The sequence below is a fragment of the Nannospalax galili genome, unplaced genomic scaffold (assembly GCF_000622305.1).
Source record: "Nannospalax galili isolate Female #2095 unplaced genomic scaffold, S.galili_v1.0 scaffold287, whole genome shotgun sequence".
In the NCBI taxonomy this organism is placed as follows: Eukaryota; Metazoa; Chordata; class Mammalia; order Rodentia; family Spalacidae; genus Nannospalax; species Nannospalax galili.
Window position 1 is genome coordinate 1,937,513 of NW_008357493.1, and position 23,488 is coordinate 1,961,000.

The 23,488-nt window shown below is 40.6% G+C and overlaps 1 protein-coding gene across 6 annotated transcripts in view; it reads left to right on the forward strand.

Moving 5' to 3' along the window:
- The first annotated feature begins 12,139 nt into the window (after positions 1–12,139).
- Positions 12,140–23,488, forward strand: part of Tpp2 (tripeptidyl peptidase 2) — a 74,431-nt gene continuing 63,082 nt past the window's right edge. For all 6 annotated transcript variants that reach the window (XR_003847319.1, XM_029557208.1, XM_029557209.1 and 3 more), the window contains exons 1-2: positions 12,140–12,398; positions 19,804–19,932. Coding sequence is in view for 5 of the 6 variants with exons in the window: in XM_029557208.1 (XP_029413068.1) it covers positions 12,234–12,398; positions 19,804–19,932 (294 nt within the window). In the remaining variant the exon portion in view is untranslated. The remainder of the gene's footprint in view (positions 12,399–19,803; positions 19,933–23,488) is intronic.

Genomic DNA, 23,488 nt, shown 5'->3' on the forward strand with positions numbered 1-23,488 from the left:
AAAGATCTTTTAGTCAAAGAAAATTCCAAAGAAAGTTAAATAAGAGTGTATAATGAGAGGATACACAGGAATCGTATGCCAATCCAAAAGCAGAGGCTCCCTTGACCTGGGATGTTCTTAGAGTACAGCCATTGGGCAGCCCTAGGTCTACAGTGGCCCTGAAGCTGCACCAAACCTTCAGAATCTAATTTCTACAAGATATAATCAAAGCCTCCTCTGCATACTGCATACCTTTCTGCTTTGTCCTACCTGCCTCACCTGTTGGCAGAAAGTATATGGGTCACAGTATGCTGCCCATTTAGCAAGGATCACGGTGAATTCCTCTAAGGATAGAATGGGACTTATGCAAGCCACACACGAAAATTTGACTTTGTCAACAGTGAAATACGACAGTCCCTCAAGAAAGAACTCATTGACAGCTTCACAAGGTATATAAAAACAAATCCTCAGGGTTAAACAATGACATGTCTAAACAAATTAACCATATGTGTGGGAGACAGGCTTGAGCCTAGGGTGAAAGTCTTAATGACAGCCATACAGCAGGCCTGAGGCAACGGCCCGACTGCTGGAGCCACAAGAAATGCCTTGTGACATTTGTTCCCATTGGCAGATCATGAGACTGATGCCTAGAGCTCACCACTCCCTAATTACCACCCTAGGAATTCCAAATTGCAACACTTAGATATTGCAACAGTCAGGATCACATAGTTTCCAGGAATCCAGGCTCTGTAATCTGAAACCCAGTATGCTAATGAGGAATCCTACCTGCTATTCTGTGATAGAATGGTAAGTCTGTTACGCTGATAAGGTATCCTACTTGCTGTACTGTGATAGGACGCTAAACCTGTTATGCTAATAATGTATCCTACTTGTGCTGTTGTTGGACCACTACCCCTATATAAGCTTGTACCTTCCTGCAATAAACCAGACCTGTGTCACTGAACCTTGTCTCCTGTGTCTGAATGTGGCTCTGCTGACACAGTCTCCTCACCAGCCCTGGAGTCTGGGACCGGGCAGAAGCGACAACAGCAGGCAGCTCAGGGCAAGCAGAAGAGCTGCTTCAGCACCAGGTGAGCAGAAGAGCAGCCTCAGCCCAGGGTGAGCGGAGGAGCAGCCTTGATGTCCATGAGAACGAAGGATTGGCACCCACAAGAATGAAAGAGCGCCCACCGCTGGCAGTGACCACACATATGTACAATTAAAAAGAATAATTCCATGTTATAATATACATCAGGAAGTATTAAAAGTAAAAACAAAGTGAAGACAGTATAATTTACCATCATTTGTGTAAAAAGGGAAAAGGAAATATATAACCACACACACACACACACACACACACACACACACACTCATACACGGTCCTTGTATGTATAAGATATTCCTAGAAAGAGGGCTGGAGAGAGGGCTCAGCCATTAAGAGCATTTGCTGCTCTTACAGAGTACCCGGGTTCAGTTCCCAGCACCCACATGGTAGCTAAAACCTCCTGTAATGCTAGCTCTAGGGTATCTGAAGCACTTTTCTGGCCTCTGTGGGCACTTCACATACCTGGGGCACTTACATACATGTAGCAAAATAATCATAGACATAAAATAAAAATAAATACATCTTAAAAGATATATATACCAGAAAGATATACAAAGAAGCCTGTAAGTTTTTAGTCTTCAGACTAAGGTGTGTCCTTCCTAGCAGAACAAAGAATAGTCATCTTTAATTTTTCTAACATGTTCATTTTTCTCACTTATAAAAATACCAAAGAAATAGAAAAGAGATGATGATATCATTAATAATGTGAGCACCTAAGTATTAAAATAAGGTAGGCTACTGGATGTGATGGTGCATGCCTTTAATCCCAGCACTAGGGAAACAGAGGCAGATGGATCCCTGTGAGATAGAGGCCAGCCTGGTCTATGTAGTTCCATGTCAGTTGGGTCTACAGGGAGACCCTGTCTCAAAAAAAAAAAAACAGAATAAATAAATAAAACAGGCTAATGCACAGAGATTTGAGAACTTATTCAAAGTTGAAGCAGTGTGAAAAGACTTGGGTGTTGGAACTCAAGTCTTTACCTAGGAAGGACTTGACATAGTTCACCTATTCCTGAAGAACTTGTAGTAGGTAGTAGATAAAAAGGTGTGACTCAAAAAAATTAATTTTTTTTAAATACCAAGATTAAAAAAAAAAAGTGTGACTCAGGCGACCTGGAGTACTTGTTGTGCTATCTCTCTTCATGATCATCCGTGAGCAAATGCCCATCATAGTCTGCCCAGCAGTATGTACAAGAGTACTGACCACAGAGGGAGGTGTGCTGCCAGTTGTAGCTATCACACTATCAATTTTCACTGGAGTGAGAACAAAGGGAATGTCAATAGAGGTATGGTAGTACCAGGACTGTCTAAATATCCTGCTTACTGTTCCTGCCATAGACTCCATATTTGTGTCTACTTAAACTCTGTATGTTAGAACCTAATCCCACCAAAAGATGGTGTTTGAAGGTGAACATTAAGAAGGTTATAATGCCCTTATAAAAGAGGGCCTGGTGACTTCCCTTATTCCTTCTCCATGTGAGGCTACAGTGAAAAGACAGGCACATGCGAACCAGGAAGTAGACCCTCCCCAGAAAAATGAACTTACCTACAACTTAATATTGCTCTTCTCAGTCTCTAGAATTATAAGAAATCAATTTCTGCTGTTTATGGGCCAATAGCTGATGGTAGTGTCATAGAAGCCCAAACAGATTAAAACTGTTCCCTTGAACACATGATGGAACTACGGGGTTTTTTTGCCCCCTTGAACTTGGACTTGGCTATAATTCTTGGGTCAACAAAATGTGAGCCAAAGTGATGGAAGCTTTAAGAGCCAGTGCATGCCTCCCCAAGTTTTCCTTTTCTCTGATGACATTCACCCGCAATTCAGATACTGCCGACTACATCAACCCAGAGCCAAATCTGAGATTAATTTGAAACAGAGCCTCCATTCAATCTGAAATAGATATGATGTATCATCGAGAAATACCTTTTATATCATAGAAACTTGGGCTCATTTGTTACTACAGCATAGGCTGCACAAAGCAGTCATTGTGGAAGAGCTGTGAATACCTAGCCCTTGGAGATGTCTGAGAGAGGAGCAAAGAATTGAACGTTGTGCCCATAATGGAGCTCTTGCTTGTTTATGGTTCACTCAGAGAGCAGCCTACCACCAAAGTCTCCTCCTGCTCTCCCCAGGACACACTATCCAGCCTATACAAACAATAAAGCCTGTCTGTCGTGTACTTTTCTGATGTCCGTAATCTGTAGGTTCTGATATTCTCTAGCAGTTAGTTGAGTTACTATGGTACCCAGTTTCTTCCCATTATACAAAGGGAAGAGGTGACCTCTTTGCCTAGGGACAAATGTCAGAGTTGTTTTCTGGAAAGGAAGAAACAACAACTTTTGATCCATAGATGGGAGAAACCATCTAAGATTTTCATTGTGGACCATGGTTTATTTACATCCACTGAAGAAATAGTTTTGAAATTAAACCCATCTCACCACTTCAAGCAACAATAATGATTTTAAAGGCACCTACCTTTCCAACATGAAAAACAGTATTTCTCCTATTCATATAATATTGGCACTATTAACTGACTAATGACAGTCAATCTAGACTTACTAGACTAAGAATACATCTTTCCTTCTCTATCTTGGGAGACATTTTTTTAATTTAAAATGAACTCATGTGAACTGACAGTAAAGTACACCATTCTAAAATTGATGCTTTTTTATGGTGTTCATGTCTCTGTGTATGTGCACATGTGCACTCATGTATGTGGAGTCCAATGGTCAATACAGGGTGTCCTCCTCAGAATTCCTCCTCTATTGCTTTCCACCTTAATTTTAAGGCAATCTCTTATTGAACTTGGCACTCACGGACTAGCCTCATAGACATAGACAGCTCCAGGGATCTATCTGTCCTAGTCACCCTGGTACTAGGATTACAGATTTGCACTGCCATGCCTGGTTTTTTTACATGGGTGCTGGGGATCCAAACTCAGGTCCTCATGCTTGCATAACATGAAAAAAAAAAAAAAGAACCCTCTCACCTCAAAGAAGTCCACACCAATGTGGAGAACATTGTTACAAGAGCAGTTCTCCAGCCCCAGGTGGTCGAGAACACAGCATAAGGTACTGAGAGACCTGCCTCAGCTCCTGAAGTCCTGAAGGAAGCCTTCCATCCAGAAGTGACAGTCTGGACCCTCAGTCATGCTGCTGCAGGTCCCACCCACCACCCAGCAGCTGATTGTTCACCACATGCTGTTTTTCTTTGTATATCTGATTAAAAAAAATGGAGAATTTAAAATCCTGAAAAGGACCATTTGGAAACCTGGATGAGCCTTCACAACTTGTCCTCTGACCTTTTGTTCCAGCTTATCCACTCTGGAATCTTGGAGCCACCGGTAAATCTGGTCAGGGTCCTGAATGCTAAAATTGTCTTTGATGCCCTCAGTGTTATCTCATGTCCTTCAGACAGTAGAGAAACCATCTGAGAAGGAAAAAGCCTATCGCTTCTGATAGAGAGGCTCAGGAGGATGGCTGGAATTGAGGCTTCATAACTTGACGAGAGCCATCAGACTGTCAGAGCATCCTCAGGAAACATTCTGGGAAGGAAAAAGATGGTGGTACAATTTTACCAGTCCACAACCAAGACTGTGAATTCAATTCATGAAATGCTCAGCCAAAAAATGGCAAAGCTCCAGAATGCCCCACCTGATAACCACATACCAAAGGACAACTTAGGAAGCATCATTCCTATATCTCAGTGTATCACAAATGTAACAGGTCTTTAAAACTTAATAAAATGTCCAACATGAGAGAAAGAGCTCTGCTTAACTCCCCCCCAAATGAGGAAACAGAGGCCTAGAGAAGGTCTTCTTTTCAAAGATCATAAGGCATATCTAAGACTCAGTTTCAGATTTCTAGTTTCCCAAAGCCAGCTTTCCTCTGCCTCCCACTATCACTGTCTTCACAGAACTAAACATGGATGATCATTTACCAAGTCTATAGATTCCACAATCTTCTGTGGGTTTTTTTTTTCAGTGTCAGGGACTAAACTCAAGGTTTCTTACATGCTAGGAAAGCACTCTACCACTGAGCTATATCCCCAGGCCCCACAATCTTAAATTTTCAGATTGTTATGTAGCTGTTTCTGCCATATTAAAACATTCCCTCTTGGACAGAGGAAGAGGTTCCAGAAGCTCATGAAATTCACAAAATCTTGCCAGATTCACAGGGTGTCTCTCCAAGGTTATATAAAGCAAAGAACAATTGGTGGGATAGAGGAGACTCTTCAGTGATGTGGCTGCCTGCAAGATGTGTATGGAATTCCAGTAATGCAGCTTTCATGAGTTAATGCCTATACTGGCGTGGGCTTTTTGGTGATGCAGCTGTCAGGATCACCCACACTCCCATAAGTAACCCCTCACCCATGTTCCCATGAGTAACCTCAATAAATTCGTGGTTCTCCAAGACAGACCTGAATAGAATCTCTTCTGCACTCTATCATGGGAGTCCAATACCAGAAAAATCAAACTAATAAGTGTTTGACAAGAAAAGTCAAACAACACGGTCACACTTCCTTATAGTTCTGCATAGCTGTCTGGCTTCTCTTCAGCAAACTCTCTAACCAAAGAGAAAATGCCAGCTATATTGCATCCCAACACCTATACTAGTTCACAGATGTAACAGCCCTCCTTATTGAGGGGAGATGCATTCCAAGACCCTCAGTAGATGCCTGAATTCATAGATAGTACTGAGCTCTAGATATTAAACTGATAACTGAGACTGCTACCAAGTGACTAGCAGGCAGGTAGACTATACAGTGGGGATACACTGGACAAAGGGATGCTCATGGCTCATGAAGTATAGGTTAGGATGATGATCTCATCAGGCTTTATAGTAAAAAGTTCATTTCTGGAATAAATGAACTCATGCAAAATGAAACTACATATAAGGAGAAATTACTGTATTCTGATAAGCAAGGTGTAGCTCAGAAACTGAGGGGTGATAAAGGAGGACTGGTCAAGTCAGCTATCCAGAGCTAAAAGAGTTTAGCTGGACATGGTGGCACATGCCTTTAATCTCAGCACTCAGGAGGCAAAGGCAGGCAGATCTCTGTGAGATCAAGGTCAGCCTGGTCTACATGGCAAGCTCCAGGTCTGCTGATGCTACAGGGAGATCCTGTCTCAAAAAGACTCCCCCCACCTCAAAAAAAAGGAGCTAAAAGAGTTTAATCCCAGAACTCAGGAGGCAGAGGCAGAGGTAGGTTGGATCTCTGTGAGTTTGAGGCCAACCTTGTCTACATAGTGAGTTCTAGGCCAACCAGGACTACATAGTAAGATCCTGTCTTAAACACACAAAAAAAAAAACACAAAAAAGAGCTAAAAGGAGGGATCAAGGGAGGGATGCTTACTATAAGCTATTTTGTTCCAAAATGAGAGATTTTAGATAATACATTTCTTAATTACAGAATCTGTGTCAATTTTGTTTTTCTGACTTTGGAGTAAATGGCTTCCATGTAAGGAGGGAATAATTAGAATATGTGCTCTTAGATTCCTTCAAAGGTGGATACTCCTGGTGTCAGGGTTTCACGTTCTTTTCTACATCATTACATTCTGCAGAAATGAGAATATGTGAATGACATCCTAGAGGAAATGAGTGAGTGTCTTCACTGCTGGAGGAACCAACTCTGGAGACCCCACAGCCAAATTCTCATTGAAAAGATAAATACAGCTGTGAAGCTTTGCTTTACATGTAAGTAAGGTTTCTGGAGTATGTGTGTACTTTATGTATGTACATTGTATATTATACAGGAGTACATATGTATTTTTATAGACAGTGTTTTGTCTAGGTCCTCCCAGAAACAGACACCAAGACAAAATTAAACAAGATTTTACTAAAGGAAATGCTTGTGCAAAATAGTCAGCATCCACAAAGTCTGGACAAATATCAGGCTATGCTGCAGGTATGACCTTGAGTAGAGAGTGGAGGGAAAGAAGGTGAGTGGTTATATCCTAGATCACCGTACCATCTTGGGAACACTTGGAAAATACATTGGTAAGTCCTTGACCTAAAGACAGATGTCAAAGAAATTTCCCACATCCCAGGAACTGGCCTACTCCAGGATCTCGGTAACAGTCATTGGCTGGGAGTCCTCCATAGAGGGGATGGCCTTGCAGCAGATGCTGCAGAGGATTCAAAGCCAGTAAGTCTAGGCTATATTAGACGCTTACAGTCCCTACTCATTTTGGAAATCTGATCAGAAAACATTAAGTAAACGATAAACAATGCAGCAATATTGCCTTGGCCTGTCAACAGAGGCTTGCCGTCTCAAATGAGGCAGGTATGGGGAGAAGGCACATCAACATCTGACTCAGTACTTCCTGCTTTGAACAATGCTCTGTGGGAGTTTCTGGACATTCAGCCTGTTACTTAACCTTACGCAGGGCGGAAGATTCTATTGACCTGTTTTGACTCTTCCCCTTCCTTCTCCTCCCATAGCCAAGCCTTGTTTTGTTATCTATCATCTCATTGTTTTTTTTCCCAAGTACCTTTACTTGTTTCCTTCCTATATCCAATCATCAAATTGTCAAATAGCACAGCTGACATACCCTTTAAAAATCTCTCTAGCTGGGAATGCCACTAAATCAAAAGAAAAAACATAAACATGCACAACATGTAGAATGCTAGCATGCTTGATGAACAGTAGATAATTCTGAATAGAGGTAAAGTGATTTTACATTATATAAAATAGTGGTCTTCAAACTGTGATACAAAGTGACAGATTAACACAATTTCCAGATGCTTAGACATCTCAATATTTTCTAAACTTAACTGCCTAGCAATGTGCCTATGGTGAAAAACATCTATTCTTTGCACCTCCTATTCCATGACTGGTATCCCACTTTTTAGAAGGAAAAAAGGCATACACTCTGAATGTCGTATGTTACCTGCAGGTATGGCAACCTTGGAAGCATCAAAAATGGGCAAACTGAAATACTGTGAAACTTTTAAATCCATGTCCAATATCGTGTCCCATGAGGGAAAAAAAAATCCTTTAAATCAAGACTAGTTTTTTCAGACAAGGTCTAGTTGAATAGTCCAAACTGACATGAACTTCATAATGTAGTCCAGGTTCTTCCTGAACTACAGAAAGCCCCCTGCTTCCACTGTCTGGGAATTAGGATTGCAGGTGCCATAACCATGCCAAGCTCAAGAGCAATTTTAAAGAACACAATTAGTAAAATATTAGTCTTTTAAAAAATATCCCGGGATCTCTGTGAGTTCAAGGGTAGCCTGGTCTACATATTGAGTTCCAGGCAGCTGGGGCTACAGGGAGACCCTGTCTCAAAAATAGAGCTAACCCATGATCTCTGACATGGAGCAAGCGCTAGGGAATGAGCACCAGAGCATGGCAGCACGTAGTGCTCTGCTGTGTTTTATGTTTAACTTTGACTTGTCTCATTAAATCCACCTTTTCTCCAATTTAGGCAAAGGTTATATAGCAAAAGATGACATTTGTCAAATGAGTGGTTCAGAAGACAGGAGTAGCTGTGCTTCCAGACCTTGTTCATGTCACCTTCGAGGCAAGTTATATAACACTTCCAGATCCTGGTTTTGCTCCCTAAAAGGCAGCAAGAGACACAGACATGGGAAGCCTATCCTTGTAACTATAGCATCACTGTTATTAATGGAAGTATGACTTATTAGTGCCATAATCTTTGTAGAAGCTGCATTTTCTTTCCTTCCTTCCCTCCCTTCCTCTTTCACTCTTTCTCATTTAAGATTTATTCATATTGTTTTCATCAATTTCGTAATGAAAGATAACTTAATCCAAAAGAAAATCTAACACTTTGATTCCAGGGAATCAAAAAATTAAACTAAAAATTAGTGATTTTTATTATTTTTATATAGCTATAGTAGATACATTTTATTCGGGTGTATTTATAATTGTGCTGGATAGCTTCAGTGTCAACTTGCCACACCTGGGTTGAGGGAGCCTCAATTGGAATTGCTTCCATTGGACCGGCCTGTGGCCATGTCTGTGGGGCATTTTCTTGATTGTTGAGTGATGTGGGAGGGCCCATCCCACCGTGGGTAGTGCCACCCCTGGGCAGGTGGGCCTGGGTTGGATAAGAGCAAGCTGAGCAGGGGCCAGGCGAGCAAGCCAGTAAGCAGAGTTCCTCCATGGCCTGTGCTCCAGCTCCTGTCTCCAGGTTCCTGCCCTAAGTCCTACCTTGGGCTCCCTGATGAACTGCGACCCGGGAGATGTAAGCTGAATAAACCCTTTCCTCCTCAAGTTGGTATTGGTCAGAGTACTTTGTCACAGCAATGAAAAACAAACTTAAGACAATAATGGAAGGTCATATCCTTCAAAACTGTAAATCACATTGGGATCAATTTCTGTATAGGCTGGAAATATAGTTTCAAAATGAAATAGTCACATAAAGTGGTTGACTTTCAGTGTTTGGATATTTTATAAATAAAGGGTGATAGATATCAAACAGTAGCATTCAACTAGATACACTTAAATGGGTGATATAAAAATCAATGACTTAGTAAAGAATGCTACTATATAAAATGTGCCAGAAATTATGTCCTTTATAATTCTCTAAATTTTGGATATGAACCTAAATGTCACCTTACAATGGTAGAAAGGGATCTTTAATTTTTCTAAAACATTTTTGGGCAATTCAGAGCAAAAAAAAATGACTTGGAAAATAGGGGTTTAATAAAAATCCTGCCACTTAATTTTCATAATAAATCGCTCATTCTCAACATTCACTGAGTGGGCATTCATAATATGGCAGGTGGGCAAGGTATGATGAGGTAGAAAATACTGGAGGCAGATCATGAAAATAAGAACTTAGCTTCTCCAGCCGGGTTGTTTCCTCTTTGGGAATGGAAAGTCATGGCTCATTTGGAGCTGCAGGTCAACCATACTGCCACTCTAGGTTCAATATTGAATGTCACTGGAGAGTTTGTGATTCTTTCCTTTCTTGTTCAAATACTTTAAAGTTCTTTTCTAAAGATACTGAAACAGTGGGGAGTGAAGAAAAGAAAAACATTAACTTTTCTGCTTTTCCTGTTCCATTAAAAGGAACAAGGTTGCTGGGTGTGATAGAGTGTGTTTGTAATCCCAGCGCTTGGGAGCAAAGGCAGGCAGATTTCTGTGAGATCAAAGTCAAGGTGGTCTACATTAGGAGCTCAGGGTCAGTTGGTGCTACAGAAAGAGGAAGGAAGGAAGGAAGGAAGGGAGGGAGGGAGGGAGGGAGGGAGGGAGGTAAGGAAGCTGTTCTAATCTTATGGAATGTTTATGGAATGAATAATGAAGAAAATCAGCTGAAACCAGATCCACTAGGGATGATTTTCAGGAGTTACCAGGATCTCCTAAATACCGTGGTTTGGAAAATGGCATACAGGGGTATTCTATTTACTGGACATTCTTTTTTAAAATTTATTTTAATTAATTTATGTATGAGAGTTTTGCCTGCATGTATGTAAATGCGCCTGTACATTCAATACCCATGGAAGCCAGAAGAGGACGTCAGATCCCCTGGAATTTAAGTCACAGTCAGTTCTTAGCCATCATGTGGATTCTGGTCTTCTGCAAGAGCACTCAGTACCCTTGACTGCTGAGTTATCTCTCCAGCCACTCATCTCGCATTCTTAATCTAAAGTCCATTTAAAAAAAAAAAAAATCCATGGGGCCGGAAAGATGGCTCAGCGGTTGAGAACACTAGTTGTTCTTGCAGAAGACTCGCGTTCAAATCCCAGCACCCACATGGCAGCTAACTGTAACTCCAGTTCCAGGGGATCGGACAGCTCTTCTGTACTCCTCAGGCCTTGCACGACACGGGTGCCCTTACCCACAGGCAGGCAATGCATGCATACACATTAAAAAAAAAAAAATCCAAGGGGCCCATAAACTTGTATAGGAGGGGGAAAAAAACTATTCATCTCTTAAATTGTTTGTTTTTAATTATGAATGTAGGCAATGACCAGCATGAGGCTACCGGATACTGCTGCTTTGTCACCAGTAAAAACTAGTTATCTGTGTAGTTGTTACAGATACGTTCAAATAACATTATTTATGCTTGCTTCCCAATTTAGAAATTAGTTTATTAGACCACGCAAAAAGCATGCATGTAATTTACTTCTGTATGTAAAGCTATTGTAAACAACAAAAAATTGAGTTTTTATAACTGTTTTCAACACACTTTATTTCGTTGGTAGACCTATAGGTGCCATTTTATTCTATCTTAAAGACTGCTCTGGGATGAGGTCTCATAAACTTGTCAAAGGGGCAAGTTAAGATTTCCCTGGGAAGTACAGGGAAAGTCAGCTCATTCAGGGACCACAGCACAAGCACTCAGCCATTGATCGCTTGACATATGAATTGGGAAAACTGCAAATTATGGATCGATAATTGTGAGTCGAGCCTTAAGGAGCAAAGAGGAACTTCAATGAAGAAAACGCAGGTATTTTTCGGAAATCCCTGATGTCTAGAGTAAGGCCTGAAGAGAGGAGGGGCCGTTTCGGTCCGGTGCTTTGTTACAGGATACACAGCTGACAGAAGAGCCACCAACCCACTTCCTGTGGATCAACTGCTGTCTCTCCCACCCTGCCCCTCCACCCCTCACCCCGCCAGAAAGCGGGGACACAAAACCCCACCGCTACATCTACTTAATCTCAGAATTGGAGATTAGGCCAACGTCAGGGGAGAGGCGTGAGCCTTCCCTCCATCAGCCCCCGGGCGCCAGGGTCCTCCGCAGTCTCGCGCGAGCTCAGAAACCGGCATTTGCCGGGCCGCAGGAGTCCAGCCACCCCTAGCAGGCGGCCCGCTCCTTTCCCGGCTAGAGGCCGTGGGTGACAGCTCCTCACGCCAAGTCTCACGATCCCAAGTGCCGGCCCTTTAAAACGCTGGGTTCCGGCACTGAGCCCTCCAGAAAACAGCGCAGACTCCGCCCCCTCCACTGCAGCCTGGGCAACACTGGCCTAGCGCCTCGGAGCCGCGACGTTACCTTACGTAGCAGCGCGTGATTGGCTGTCTGGCTGAGGCGGGTCTGGATTGGCTGTCGGCTACGAGGCCCCGCCCCTTCTCCCTCACCTCCGGCCCCGGGTCTCCCGGTGTCCTCGCTCCGCTTGTCCGCGCGCAGCCTGGCAGTTTGCCTCTTCCTCCTCTGTCCTCCAGCCCGCGTCCATGGCCACCGCCGCAACCGAGGAGCCTTTCCCTTTCCACGGTCTCCTGCCGAAGAAAGAGACCGGGGCCGCCTCGTTCCTCTGCCGCTACCCGGAGTATGACGGGCGCGGGGTGCTCATCGCGGTCCTGGACACCGGGGTGGACCCGGGGGCTCCAGGCATGCAGGTGAGGCGGCCCTCGAGGGCCGGGACCTCGGCAGGCCAAAGCCGCGCTGTGCGGCCAGGCGGGGACCGAGGTGGACAGCGCCGTCGCCGCGGGGACCCGGGAAGGTGACGGCCGGGCCGCGTTCCCGCTGCACACAAAAGCAGCGTGTTCGGGCGTCTGTCCGGGGCCGGGCCGCGGGGAAGCCAGGGTAGTGTGCGGACCCGGCCAGGCCCGACACCTTCAGATCCCGGAGGAGGGCCGGTCGTTGGTCCCTGCCTGGTCTCCCCGATGACAATGTTCCGTTTTTTTAATCCTGGGAGGAGTGGGAAGGAAGCAGATAGGGCAGCAGACCTGACAGCACTAAATTGTTAATGCTGTGGTTCAGAGATTTGGTTTTGGCAAGACCAGCAAAGCTGGATTTCCAAAAGATAACTCGTTGCACTTCCGGAATGGTTTCTTCTGATACTTTCGTTTCTTCTATTTTTAAGTGATCCGCAGTGTATTTGTTTAGGGACATTGAAATCTCCTGGTTTAGTCTTACTTTTACATAAGGCAGAATCAATTTTGCTTCTTTGGGGTGAATTTTTCTGGCCTTATCAAAATACGCCCCCCCCCCTTTTTTAAAGCCTCAAAACGTAAGACAACACAACGTTCATTATATTTTTCAAAACTTATTTTCCTGTATGCGAGTAAAAGTCTTTAGCGTGGGGGTGCTTACTGAAATGGGATGTGAAAAAAATGTCTCTGGGTAGAAAGCATTTTGTTTTTAAACTTGAACGTTTATCTTTAACTTTTTACTGAAATCCGCTAATAAATGGATTCTAACCGTTGAACAAGATCTGTCTACCAGCGTCCTTCATCTGTACCTTAGCCCTGTTTTTCGCTAAAGAGAAATGCTTAATTCTAGCCCTTGGTGAGCCACCGTCTCTGGATCTTCTATTGTGTGTCTGATAAGTGAGGTAACATTTTGGAGGTGGGAAAGTAGTGCAGGGGGTGGCGAGTAGGGAGCCTGTGTGGTCACTCTACAGAACCCTGAGGAGCCCCTCTCTTACAGGTGCCCCTCTTACAGACCTTTCTGTATCACACCTAGTACTGGTCCTGCCTGGCAGAGACTGCTGATTAGGAGAGCAGTGTTGAGTTCGGTCTAACTACGTTTGTTATTGTATTTATAATAATTGAGGCTTAGAGCGTGGTAACGAGCATCACCACACTGGACTTTATTATAGAACGGAAGTGCTTTCCATTGTGCTGTGCTGTGTTTACTTTTTGTAGGGCAAGTGGGAGGAGAACAGCCCCAGTAAAGTAGTTCACTAGTTCTTTTGTCAGGATAATAAGAGGAACAGAAAAGTTTGAAGTAGTGCTGCTCAGTGGATGTTTGTAGAATTTCCAGACTTTTTTCTCCACATCTGCTTATTAAATCATTCTGTTTCTGTAAAGTACCAATTTTCACCACAGTACTGCTATGAAAATTGAGACTTAATTACATGTGCCTTATTAAAATGCTGAAGAAAAGTGTTAAGTGCTAATTTTTAAAAGTACTAAATAAACACTAACTGCCTAGTAGGGGGAGTTTATGCTGGGTCTTTACTCATCAGTTAGCTGAAAGGAAACATGTATGTTTGATATTTGCATATAATGACAAATATTCAAGCAACAAAATATTGAAACTAAATGAAAACATAAGGTCTTCTAATTTTAATTCTCAGATATTGACCTAAACACCATTAGTTGAAAGAAATTAAAGAAGCTTACAAATAGGAGTGACTTTTCAATTGTTTTTTTCTCTTACCTTTGCCATTTATTTTGTAGCTCTGTGTATACATCATTAAGGCAAGAAGACAAATAGAAATAAAAAGAATGAAGTAGGAGGAAGGAGGCTGACCTGGCCATTAGGATGTCAAATGGGATCTAAGTAAAAAAACTAGATGCACAAGTGAGAACTTTCGAGAATGCAATCAGTTATCTCCTTCTTTGGTAACTCTCTCTCTCTCTCTCTCTCTCTCTCTTATTGAGACAGTGTTTCCCTGTAGCTCCAGCTGGCCTAGAACTCACTATGTAAACCAGGCTGGCCTCCAACTCATAGAGATCTACCTGCCTCTGTCTCCCGGGGGAGTGCTGGGACTAAAGGCATGCGCCACCACGCCCGTCTGGGCCAAGTTCTCTTTTGTCACAGCTTCTAGGCTTGTTAAAAGTAGAGGGAGGAGCAGAGTGTGATGGCACATTGCCTGTATGCAGGTAGCATGAGAAGAAGAATAATTGCATAAATGATTAGCAAACATTGAAGTACCTGGCAGGTGCCTATAATTTGATCACATAATAAAATCCTGCAAACTGTGACTGTCAGGAGATGGAGAAGTTGGGATGAGGGGAGGACGCTGAGAGCTTAGACCAGTCAGATTTCATAAACAAGATAAAACTTGGTAAATACACGCACAGGTCTCTTGCCACTGATCTTGCTTACCGTTCACCCATGCTTCACATTTCCAGGCTTTCCATTGAAAACCTTCTATTACTCCTATGTTCAAAATAAACTTAGTTTGGGATCCTAATTCCTTCTGAGTAAAACTCCAAAATTTTAAACTGAATTACAAGGCCTTTCAGGTTCCACTTCTAGTCTCAGTGTCCCCTAAGTGTAGCCTCAGTTCCTACCATTCACCCTGTGTTTCTCCCTTGAACTTTTGCTTTGCCTCTTTATTACTTGTCCTTTCTCAACACATGGTTTTTCATGTGGTGTTTAATTTGCTTGCAAGCTTCCTAAAGTCACCTGCAAATTCCTGGTTAATCCTTTTAAAACTACTAGGTCTTAACCATATTACCTCTGAGGAAATTGTTGATTTAATTCAGCCTCTTACTGATATTTAGCCCTGTTGTTAGGGTCTGTAGCTTTAAAGAGCAGTAAGGTCCGGTCCCTACTAGTACTTATTTCAGATTTTCTCCTTCTTGTTTTCCTGCCAACTTGGAAGTACTCCCTAATAACACCCAGGATATTTCATTTTATTACTTCGGTTTACATTTTTCCTGCTTAAAATTCTTTGACAGCATATATCAAATTTATTTTGTATGAAATCTGCCTGTAACAATAAACATTTTTATTGAATTGAAAAATGTGTTCATGAGTGATGGGGAACATAATTGCCTCTTAGAGGAAAAAATGTTTGGGTAAGGAAGATACAAATTACCCTATAAAAGTCTGCTTTTACAGTCACTAAAATATAACTAATAAGCAATCAAATATATATAATTGGTTACTAATATTCTTACTATCTTTTACTTAGGTTTCATTTCTGTAAGCTGAGCTTTGTGGTCTTACACTCTTTCTGCGATACTTTCCCTTCTATTGTCGTATATTATCTGCACTCATCAGATTTCTTAATAGTAAACTTTCTGAAAGCAAGGACCCTTTTCTTGGAGTCAAAGTTACTAAGTAGTAATCAGTTAAGAAATCTCTTGCTTAAATGAACATTTTTATGATCTCTCTTGACATTTCAAGCAACTTCTTACATTCTCACTTTGTTTCGTTTGGTGAACTTTTTAGGTCTTGTTTAGGTTGGTGTGTAAGCTTACCCCCCTTCTTGTTCTGGTCCCCTCTATGAACATTTAATGAATGCTTCCATCTTTTACCAGTTCTTGTTACATAATGGGTACAGTGGAAAAGTAAGTTACTTAGATCTGTGACACTTAGGGGAAGCTTTGGGCAATTTGTGTTCATTGAGCCGACAGAGTCAGGTAAGCATTCTCAAATCTTCCACCCTGTGACAGAGGGCTTATTATTCTGGCTTTACCCATAATTACTCTATCCAAGCTTTCTAGCCCTCTCCTGTGTGGCACCTCTCCTTCTCAAAGATGAACAATATAGTTTCAGTGTTAGCAGCTCAGTTTCCCTTTTAATCCCAAAACTCTACTGCAAAATTTTCAAATTGTTTTGCCTTTTAAAAAATATTTTCTTTCTAACCCTAAATTTGTTGTCTCTTTAAGATCTCCAATGGAATATCCTTTAATGTTAAGGAAATACATGGATAGGAAAATGCATCTACAAGAAGTTTAAGTTAAAGTATATGCATATGAAGGAGGCAGGGAAATCCTTGTAGGTAAAGCTTAGAGAAATAGAAATAGTACATGGTAAATAAGCCACTAAATCCCATTAGGCTCTTTTTCCTTTGCTCACATACTGATGATGAGGATTTTAATGAAAGAAATCTGTGTCTGACTTTTACGTGGTTTTTTGTTCTTGATTTCAAGTCAATCAAGTGGTTTCCCTCTTGAAGGTGATGATGAAGATAGGCTATTATACATTTTTCAAGTTGCATACTTAGAATGCATTTTAAGATACTATATTATTAATTCATGATCAATGATAGCTAATTTGGTAGATTTTCTTAACATTTTTTCCTGTTTGTTTTTTATTTCATTACTTGAGATACTTAGCCCATCCTTTCAAAATCTGTATGTGATTTAAGTTTTATCATAATTTTATTAGTTTGGTATGAGTTCTTAAGTGACTTTTCTGAATTATGATAGAGTTCAGTCCCTGGAACCCACATGGTGGAGAGAGAGATCCATCTCCTACATGTTGTCCTCTGACCTCCACCAGCATGCTATGGCACACATGCACCCACACACATATGCACAAAATAAAAATAGTTTTTTTTTTCTTTAAGTAGCACAAATATCCAATAAATGAGTGAAAAATTATTCAGTTCAGAGAAAAACAAATCAGTGCTACATTGCGATTTCAGCTCAACCAAGTCAGAATGGTGATCGTCTGAAAAGAACAGACACTGGTGAGGATGAGGGTAAGGGCCGTGAGGAGACTGTTATGCACTGTTGGTAGGAATGTGAATTAGTGGAATCACTGTGGCAATCAGTATTGAGGTTCTTTAAACATACTGAATGCAACAAGTTCCTTTTGCAAAACTATCAGTTATTTTCTCATGAAAATATAGTACTTCTGTTTTCAGTCATATTCTGGATCACATGAAAATAGTAAGGAACCATACCTTAACAAAATTGGGAGTTAATGCTAAATAATGCTGGATCATTGAGTAATTTAAAAATATATATGTATTAGGGGTAGAGAGATGGTTGAGCAGTTAAGAGCACTGGCTGCTCTTGCAGAGGACCGAGGCTCAGTTCCCAGCACTCACATGGCAACTAACAACTGTCTGTAACTCCAGTTTCAGGGAATCCAATGCCTTCAGACATCCACGGGCACTGCATAACACAGGTGTACTTACATACATGAAGCAATACACTCATACACGTAAAATAAACAATAAATAACACTTAAGTATATAGTCATCTATTTATTTATTGAGTACCTTGAAAGCAGTGTTAGGTATTGGGTATATATTGATGAACAGAATGGAGATGATGGTTCTTGTCCTTATGGAGCTTTAAAAAAAAGTCTTAATAGGAGAGATTGATAGTTGTGTTATAAGTTGAATTATGTCCTATGAAGGAAACACTGCAGTATGATAGGGTGATCAGGTTTAGGATGATAAACACATTAAAGAGGTCTTTGGGGAGGTCTTTCTGAAGAAGCAGTGCTCTATGAGAAAACCGAAATGCAGGATTGAATACTGTGGAACAACTGCAGAGGTAGAGGATTCCAGGATGGGTCCTATGCAAAAAGTCACTAGACAGGAAAAGGTTGTTAGCATTTTATAGAATTAGAAATGAGTGTGTTAGAGTTACTAGGTTGTGCAAAGCCTTTTATATTCTGAGTGCTCTATGTATCTGTGGAAGGAAGGTTTTACAGGAAAGGACTGGTAGAACACAGTTTGTCTTAAGAGTGCATTTAATGGGGGCCAGCAGTGGAAGCTGACAGACCCTTAAGGAGGTGATCTATATCCAAGGGCTTCTTAAACATTTTTCACTTGCAACTGACCCCCTTTCACACAAGAAATTTTATTCCAGGACTTTAGGCAAATAAAATAGATACACAAATCTACAGTTACTTGTACTGTTACAATTTACTTTAAAAGACAAAAGTAAATTTACAAATTTAAGCTGGATATGCTTCTTTATCCAACACAGTGCAATCCAAAGATACACAAATTTAATATTTACATGCTGAGGAATGATGATAAGAAAATATTAAGTCTTTGTTTTCTGTAATTAAACCATTCTGTTTCTAAAGAATAGAAAATTTTGTGCAGTAAAAATGCTACAACTCCTAAAATATACTAGGATTGAATCAGCCTGAGGCATTTCAGTAAATGTTCAGTGGTGACATGTGGTGTGATAACATGCGCAATGCAAAATGTGCATGTTATGTGTTCAGAACCGAGGCCACAGTGAAGTTGCACAATGCCTCATGGATGAATGCTGCCAGAAACACCTTAGATTGATTATACATTTAATTTTGAATTAATTTTTGAGCATTGCATGTTCAGAAACCTTTTACAATCACCAAATTTTTGTGGCCCCCACATTGAGTTACACACCTCTATATGGGGTCAGTTGCAGCTCAGTTTAAGAAGTTGATATCCATGTTATGAAAGCAAGATGTGCTAGACATTTGGCAAGTTATGATGGTGGTAATGAAAATAGAAAATTGGCTTTGAACTTCATTTTAGAGGAAGTCCTGCCTAATAGCTTTGATGTAGGACGTAGATAATCAGGCTTCTTGGTTTCTGGCTTGAGCAGTTGGATGCATGGTGACACATGGAAAAGCTTGGGGAAAAATAGATTTAATAGTTACATTTGAACTTGGGACTTGTTAAATTTGAGATGCTTTGTGGTATTCAGTAATGAAATAATACTAAGTATTTTTCTACAGTCAAAACTCAACTTGAGAATTTTTGTTTTAATTAATTAATTAATTAATTAATTAATTTTATTTTTGTCTCCCTGTAACCCCAGCTGGCCTGGAACTCACTATATCATAGACCAGGCTGGCTGCAGTCTCACAGAGATCCACCTGCCTCTGCCTCCCTGGTTCCCTGGTGCTGTGTTTAAAGGTGTGTGCCACTACACCCGACTCCAGGGATTTTCTTAAACGTTACTTTCTTAGCAAGGCCTTCCTTCACCAGCCAAGTTAAAAATGAAGAACCTATCCTACCTGTCTCCCATCTACTGAATTCTTCTCTCAGGATTTTACATCTTTATTTATTAGCTGCTTCCTCTATGATCTAAGAGATCAGGGGGTTGTGTGCTATCACTGCTATATCTGATAACTAAAAGATTATAAATATGTGTTAGATATATGAAACCACTCAAGGGATTATAAGTTGTTTGCAAGATAGAATTTTCTTGTTAGCATTTCTTTGTTAGGTTTTTGGCTTAATTCAGATCAGTTCTTTATTAATGTAAGCAAAGATTTTTATAGGCAGTTTTGTACACATATACACATGAATTTGCACTGCTTTCTTTAAAAACAAAAACTTCTATCTATAATGCACATTTTGTTTGTTTCAATTTTTAGGTTACAACTGATGGAAAACCAAAAATCATCGATATCATTGATACAACAGGAAGTGGTGATGTGAACACTGCTACAGAAGTAGAGCCAAAGGATGGTGAAATTATTGGTCTTTCAGGAAGAGTTCTTAAGGTTGGGGCACTTTCCTTTTTATTTAATGGGTTTTTTTTTCTTTTTGTAATATCTCAAAACACTAATGATTTTAGCTTACACTGGCAAAAAGGTAGCATATTAGTCACTTTTCTGTTGCTGTGGTAAAACACTGACCAAGGGAGCTTACAGAAGGAAAAGTTTATTTAGCTTATAGTTCCAAAGGGGCAAGAATCCTTCGTGTCAGGGAGGCATGGCAGCAGGAGTGGTTGGAATAGAAGCAGAAAGCAGAAGCTCAAATCTTTAAAGCAGGCAGAGGAAGCAGAAAGGGACTAGAGATCTGGCAAGGCTTAAGAACTCTCTAAGCTCACCCCCTGAGTGACATGCTTCCTCCAGCACAACCACATCCTCTAAGACCTCCCAAAACAGCACCAGCAGCTAGGAACAAAATGTCCAAAAACTTGGAACCCATGGGGGACATTCTCATGCAAACCACCACAGGTAGTATTTGCCTATTTCTGCATAATAAATTATTCCCAAACCCCTTGGTTTAAAATGAGGAATAGCTCTTGTATCTCTGTGCATCAGGGTGACTTACCTGGATGCATGCAACTGTAAATTTCCCATGATGTTGTAAACTATTGGCCGTGGCTGTGGTTCCATTCAAAGGCTTGCTAGGGTGTGTGAGGAGGTAGCTGTTAACTACCCTACCTCAAAGAGTTAAGGCTGTGGTTCTTTACCTCATGGCACTTTCTGTAATCTGTTTCATAGCATATTATGGCAGCTTTCTTCCCTCAGAGCAAGTGATGTAAGAGAAAGTACCCAAGGTGAAAGCTATACGTTTTTTTTTTAATATAAAACCTTGCACATGACAGTCCATTTCTTCATTATATTTTCTTCATTGGAAGTTAGTCAGTAAAGCCAGCATATACTTATGGGAGAATATTTCACAACAGCATTCGTACTGTAAGAGGTGGATTATGAGAACCATCTTGGAAGTTACTTGTTCAATAAAGTACTTATAATTGGGATTTTTTTTCCCAATTGAGGTCAACAAATTGGTTTAACTTTTAAATAGAAAGATGGAGAAAATAACTACATTTAAATAACCACAGACAGTTTTGCCTTCATTGTTTCTGTCCCTTCATAATATTCTAAGAGAACCTGACCTTGAAGAAACATTTATGCCTAGTAGCTACCAACTTATATGATTGACTTTGTTTTATTCTGTCCATGGTAGAAAGGTATGGGTATGCTAAGCATAAAACAGAGCTAAAAAACAAGCATAGAACTATTCATGCATTATTAGCTAATGAATTTAGAGAATGACAAAATTGAGAGTAATCAGTTTGTCTTTTACAAGAATAAGCAGATTTCGTTTGCAATGAATTAATTTACTTTAGGAAACTAGATAGCATTCCTAGTGAGCCTTGCAGATTTAGAACTACATAATTATTCTTGTTTATTTTTAGATAGCTGTAATAACTAAAACTTGAAATAAGCCATATGAGTTGATGTTACTAGTGCTCAAAGGTGGAAATTGTATATACCATATCAGTTTTTACTAAATAAGATCAAAACAATTGATAGTTAAGATTGATAGTTTTTCCTTTTCCCAACTTCATGACATATTCTTTTAGCTCTACTCTTTTAAGTGTTTTCAGTTCATCAGTATAGTAAGGGTTTAAAATTTAACCTTGTGACTTTCTTTTCCCCCCTAGAGATAAGAGTTATACAATTTGGGAGTCTTTTAGATAGACCCACTGAACAGGTACTCCAATTGCCTAACCCTGCATCCCTGTTCAGCATGGAAGAAGCCAGAGTGATCTGTGTCCCAATTCCCTATTGGCAATTTGGGTAACCTCTTCAGAGGATGGTGTGATAAGACTAGGAGGTAGGAATTGGCTAGGCAGTTAGGGTAAAAAGACCCAAAGAAAAGCCAGTTTTTTTGGCTAAAACCTGCAATGTCCTTTGGCCTCTTAGCAACATACTCTGTTCCAAAGGCCAAAAATGTTGAAAAAATGTTGGGAGCTTTTATTTAATCCTTAAAAGTTTTTAGGATTACCTCTTCAGAGGGGGTTATGTTAGAGTAGCCAAAAGCCCCATAAAGAAAATAATAATTCAAAGAAGAAGAAGAAGAAAAAAATAAAATAAAATTTAACCTTGTGTTCAGTGTCCACATAGTTTGGAAAGACGAGCATTTCACTAAGACATCTAATAAAAGTTAAGTCCCCTATTCTGTCTCTCCTCTCATAATTTAAAATCAACTAGGTTTAAGTCTTTGGCACATTACATTTTCTTGAAAGTTTTAAACCATGCAAATACTTTTTCTTGCTTTTTTTCTTTCTAGTTTTAGACTGTAAAATTTGTTTATGGAAGAAACTTTCAGGTCCTTTATTTCTGAGGTATGTTTTTACAAACTATGTCATGGATGGCATTGTTGTTTTTGTTCTTTTACCTGGAGTTTCGACTAATTGAACATTGGACTTTGAACTGACCCTCTTGGAATGGTCCTCTAGTTTATGCTTTCTACCTTTTCTTTGCTGCCTAGTATTTTTCTCCTTCCTGAGATAGTTGCCAGACTTTCTCAGCGTTACCTTCTAATCCTTGTATGAATTGTTTTAAATTTTTAATTGCTGAAGTCCTTTCATATTTACTGGGGTGTCTTTTTGTATCTTATATCCAACATTTATCTCTGGAAATATGTTACTGCTTTTTAAAAATTTTTGTTTGCTTCGTGGGTTCTTCCTCTGTTTGCTCATCTTCTTCCTCCTCCTGGTCTGTTATTTTAAGCTTGTATTTCATCTCCTGCATTTTTCTTCTTCACCTTTTGTTCCTCCCCTTCTCTTCTCCCTCTTATTTTCTCTCATTCTATTTTTCACTTTAATATTTTCCTTAAGTAGCTAGCTATATTTGGCTGCCTATTGTTTAGCAGGACGCACACACACACACACCCCACCCTATTTGGAAGCTAGCTCTCCTTATATAGGGTCTTTTGTGGTACATTTCACTGGAAAGAAATGATACTAATTTAGAAGACTCCAAAGTAACCATGAATTAGGTTACTCAGTTACTCCAAAGAGGATATTCTAGTTACTTTTCTTACTGTGATAAACACTATGACCAAAAGCAACTTGGAGAGGAAAGTTCAGGTTATGAATTATAGTCCATTGTCAAAAGCCAGGGCAGGAGGAGCTCAAGACAGAAATTGAAGCAGAGACCATGGAGAACCGCTGTTTACTGGTTTGCTTCCTTCTGGCTTGGTTGCCTACCTTTGTTACATAGCCCAGACCCACCTGCCTAGAGATGGTACTGTGCACAGTGGGCTATGTGCTCTTACATCAATTAGCAATTAAGAAAATTCCCCACAGACAACCCCACAGGCCAATCTGATGGAGGAAATACCTCAGTTAAGATTTCTTCTTCCCAAGTATGCCTAGGTTTGTGTCAAGTTGACAAAAACTAATCAGCAGATGACCTTAGTCTGTTTAACCTGAAGTTAAATAGAAAGAATGGTGGACAACCAGGCCTCTGGCTGCCAGTGTAAGGAACTTACCATAGGCAGGGCCCCAGGGCACCACCCGAAATTGAATATGTC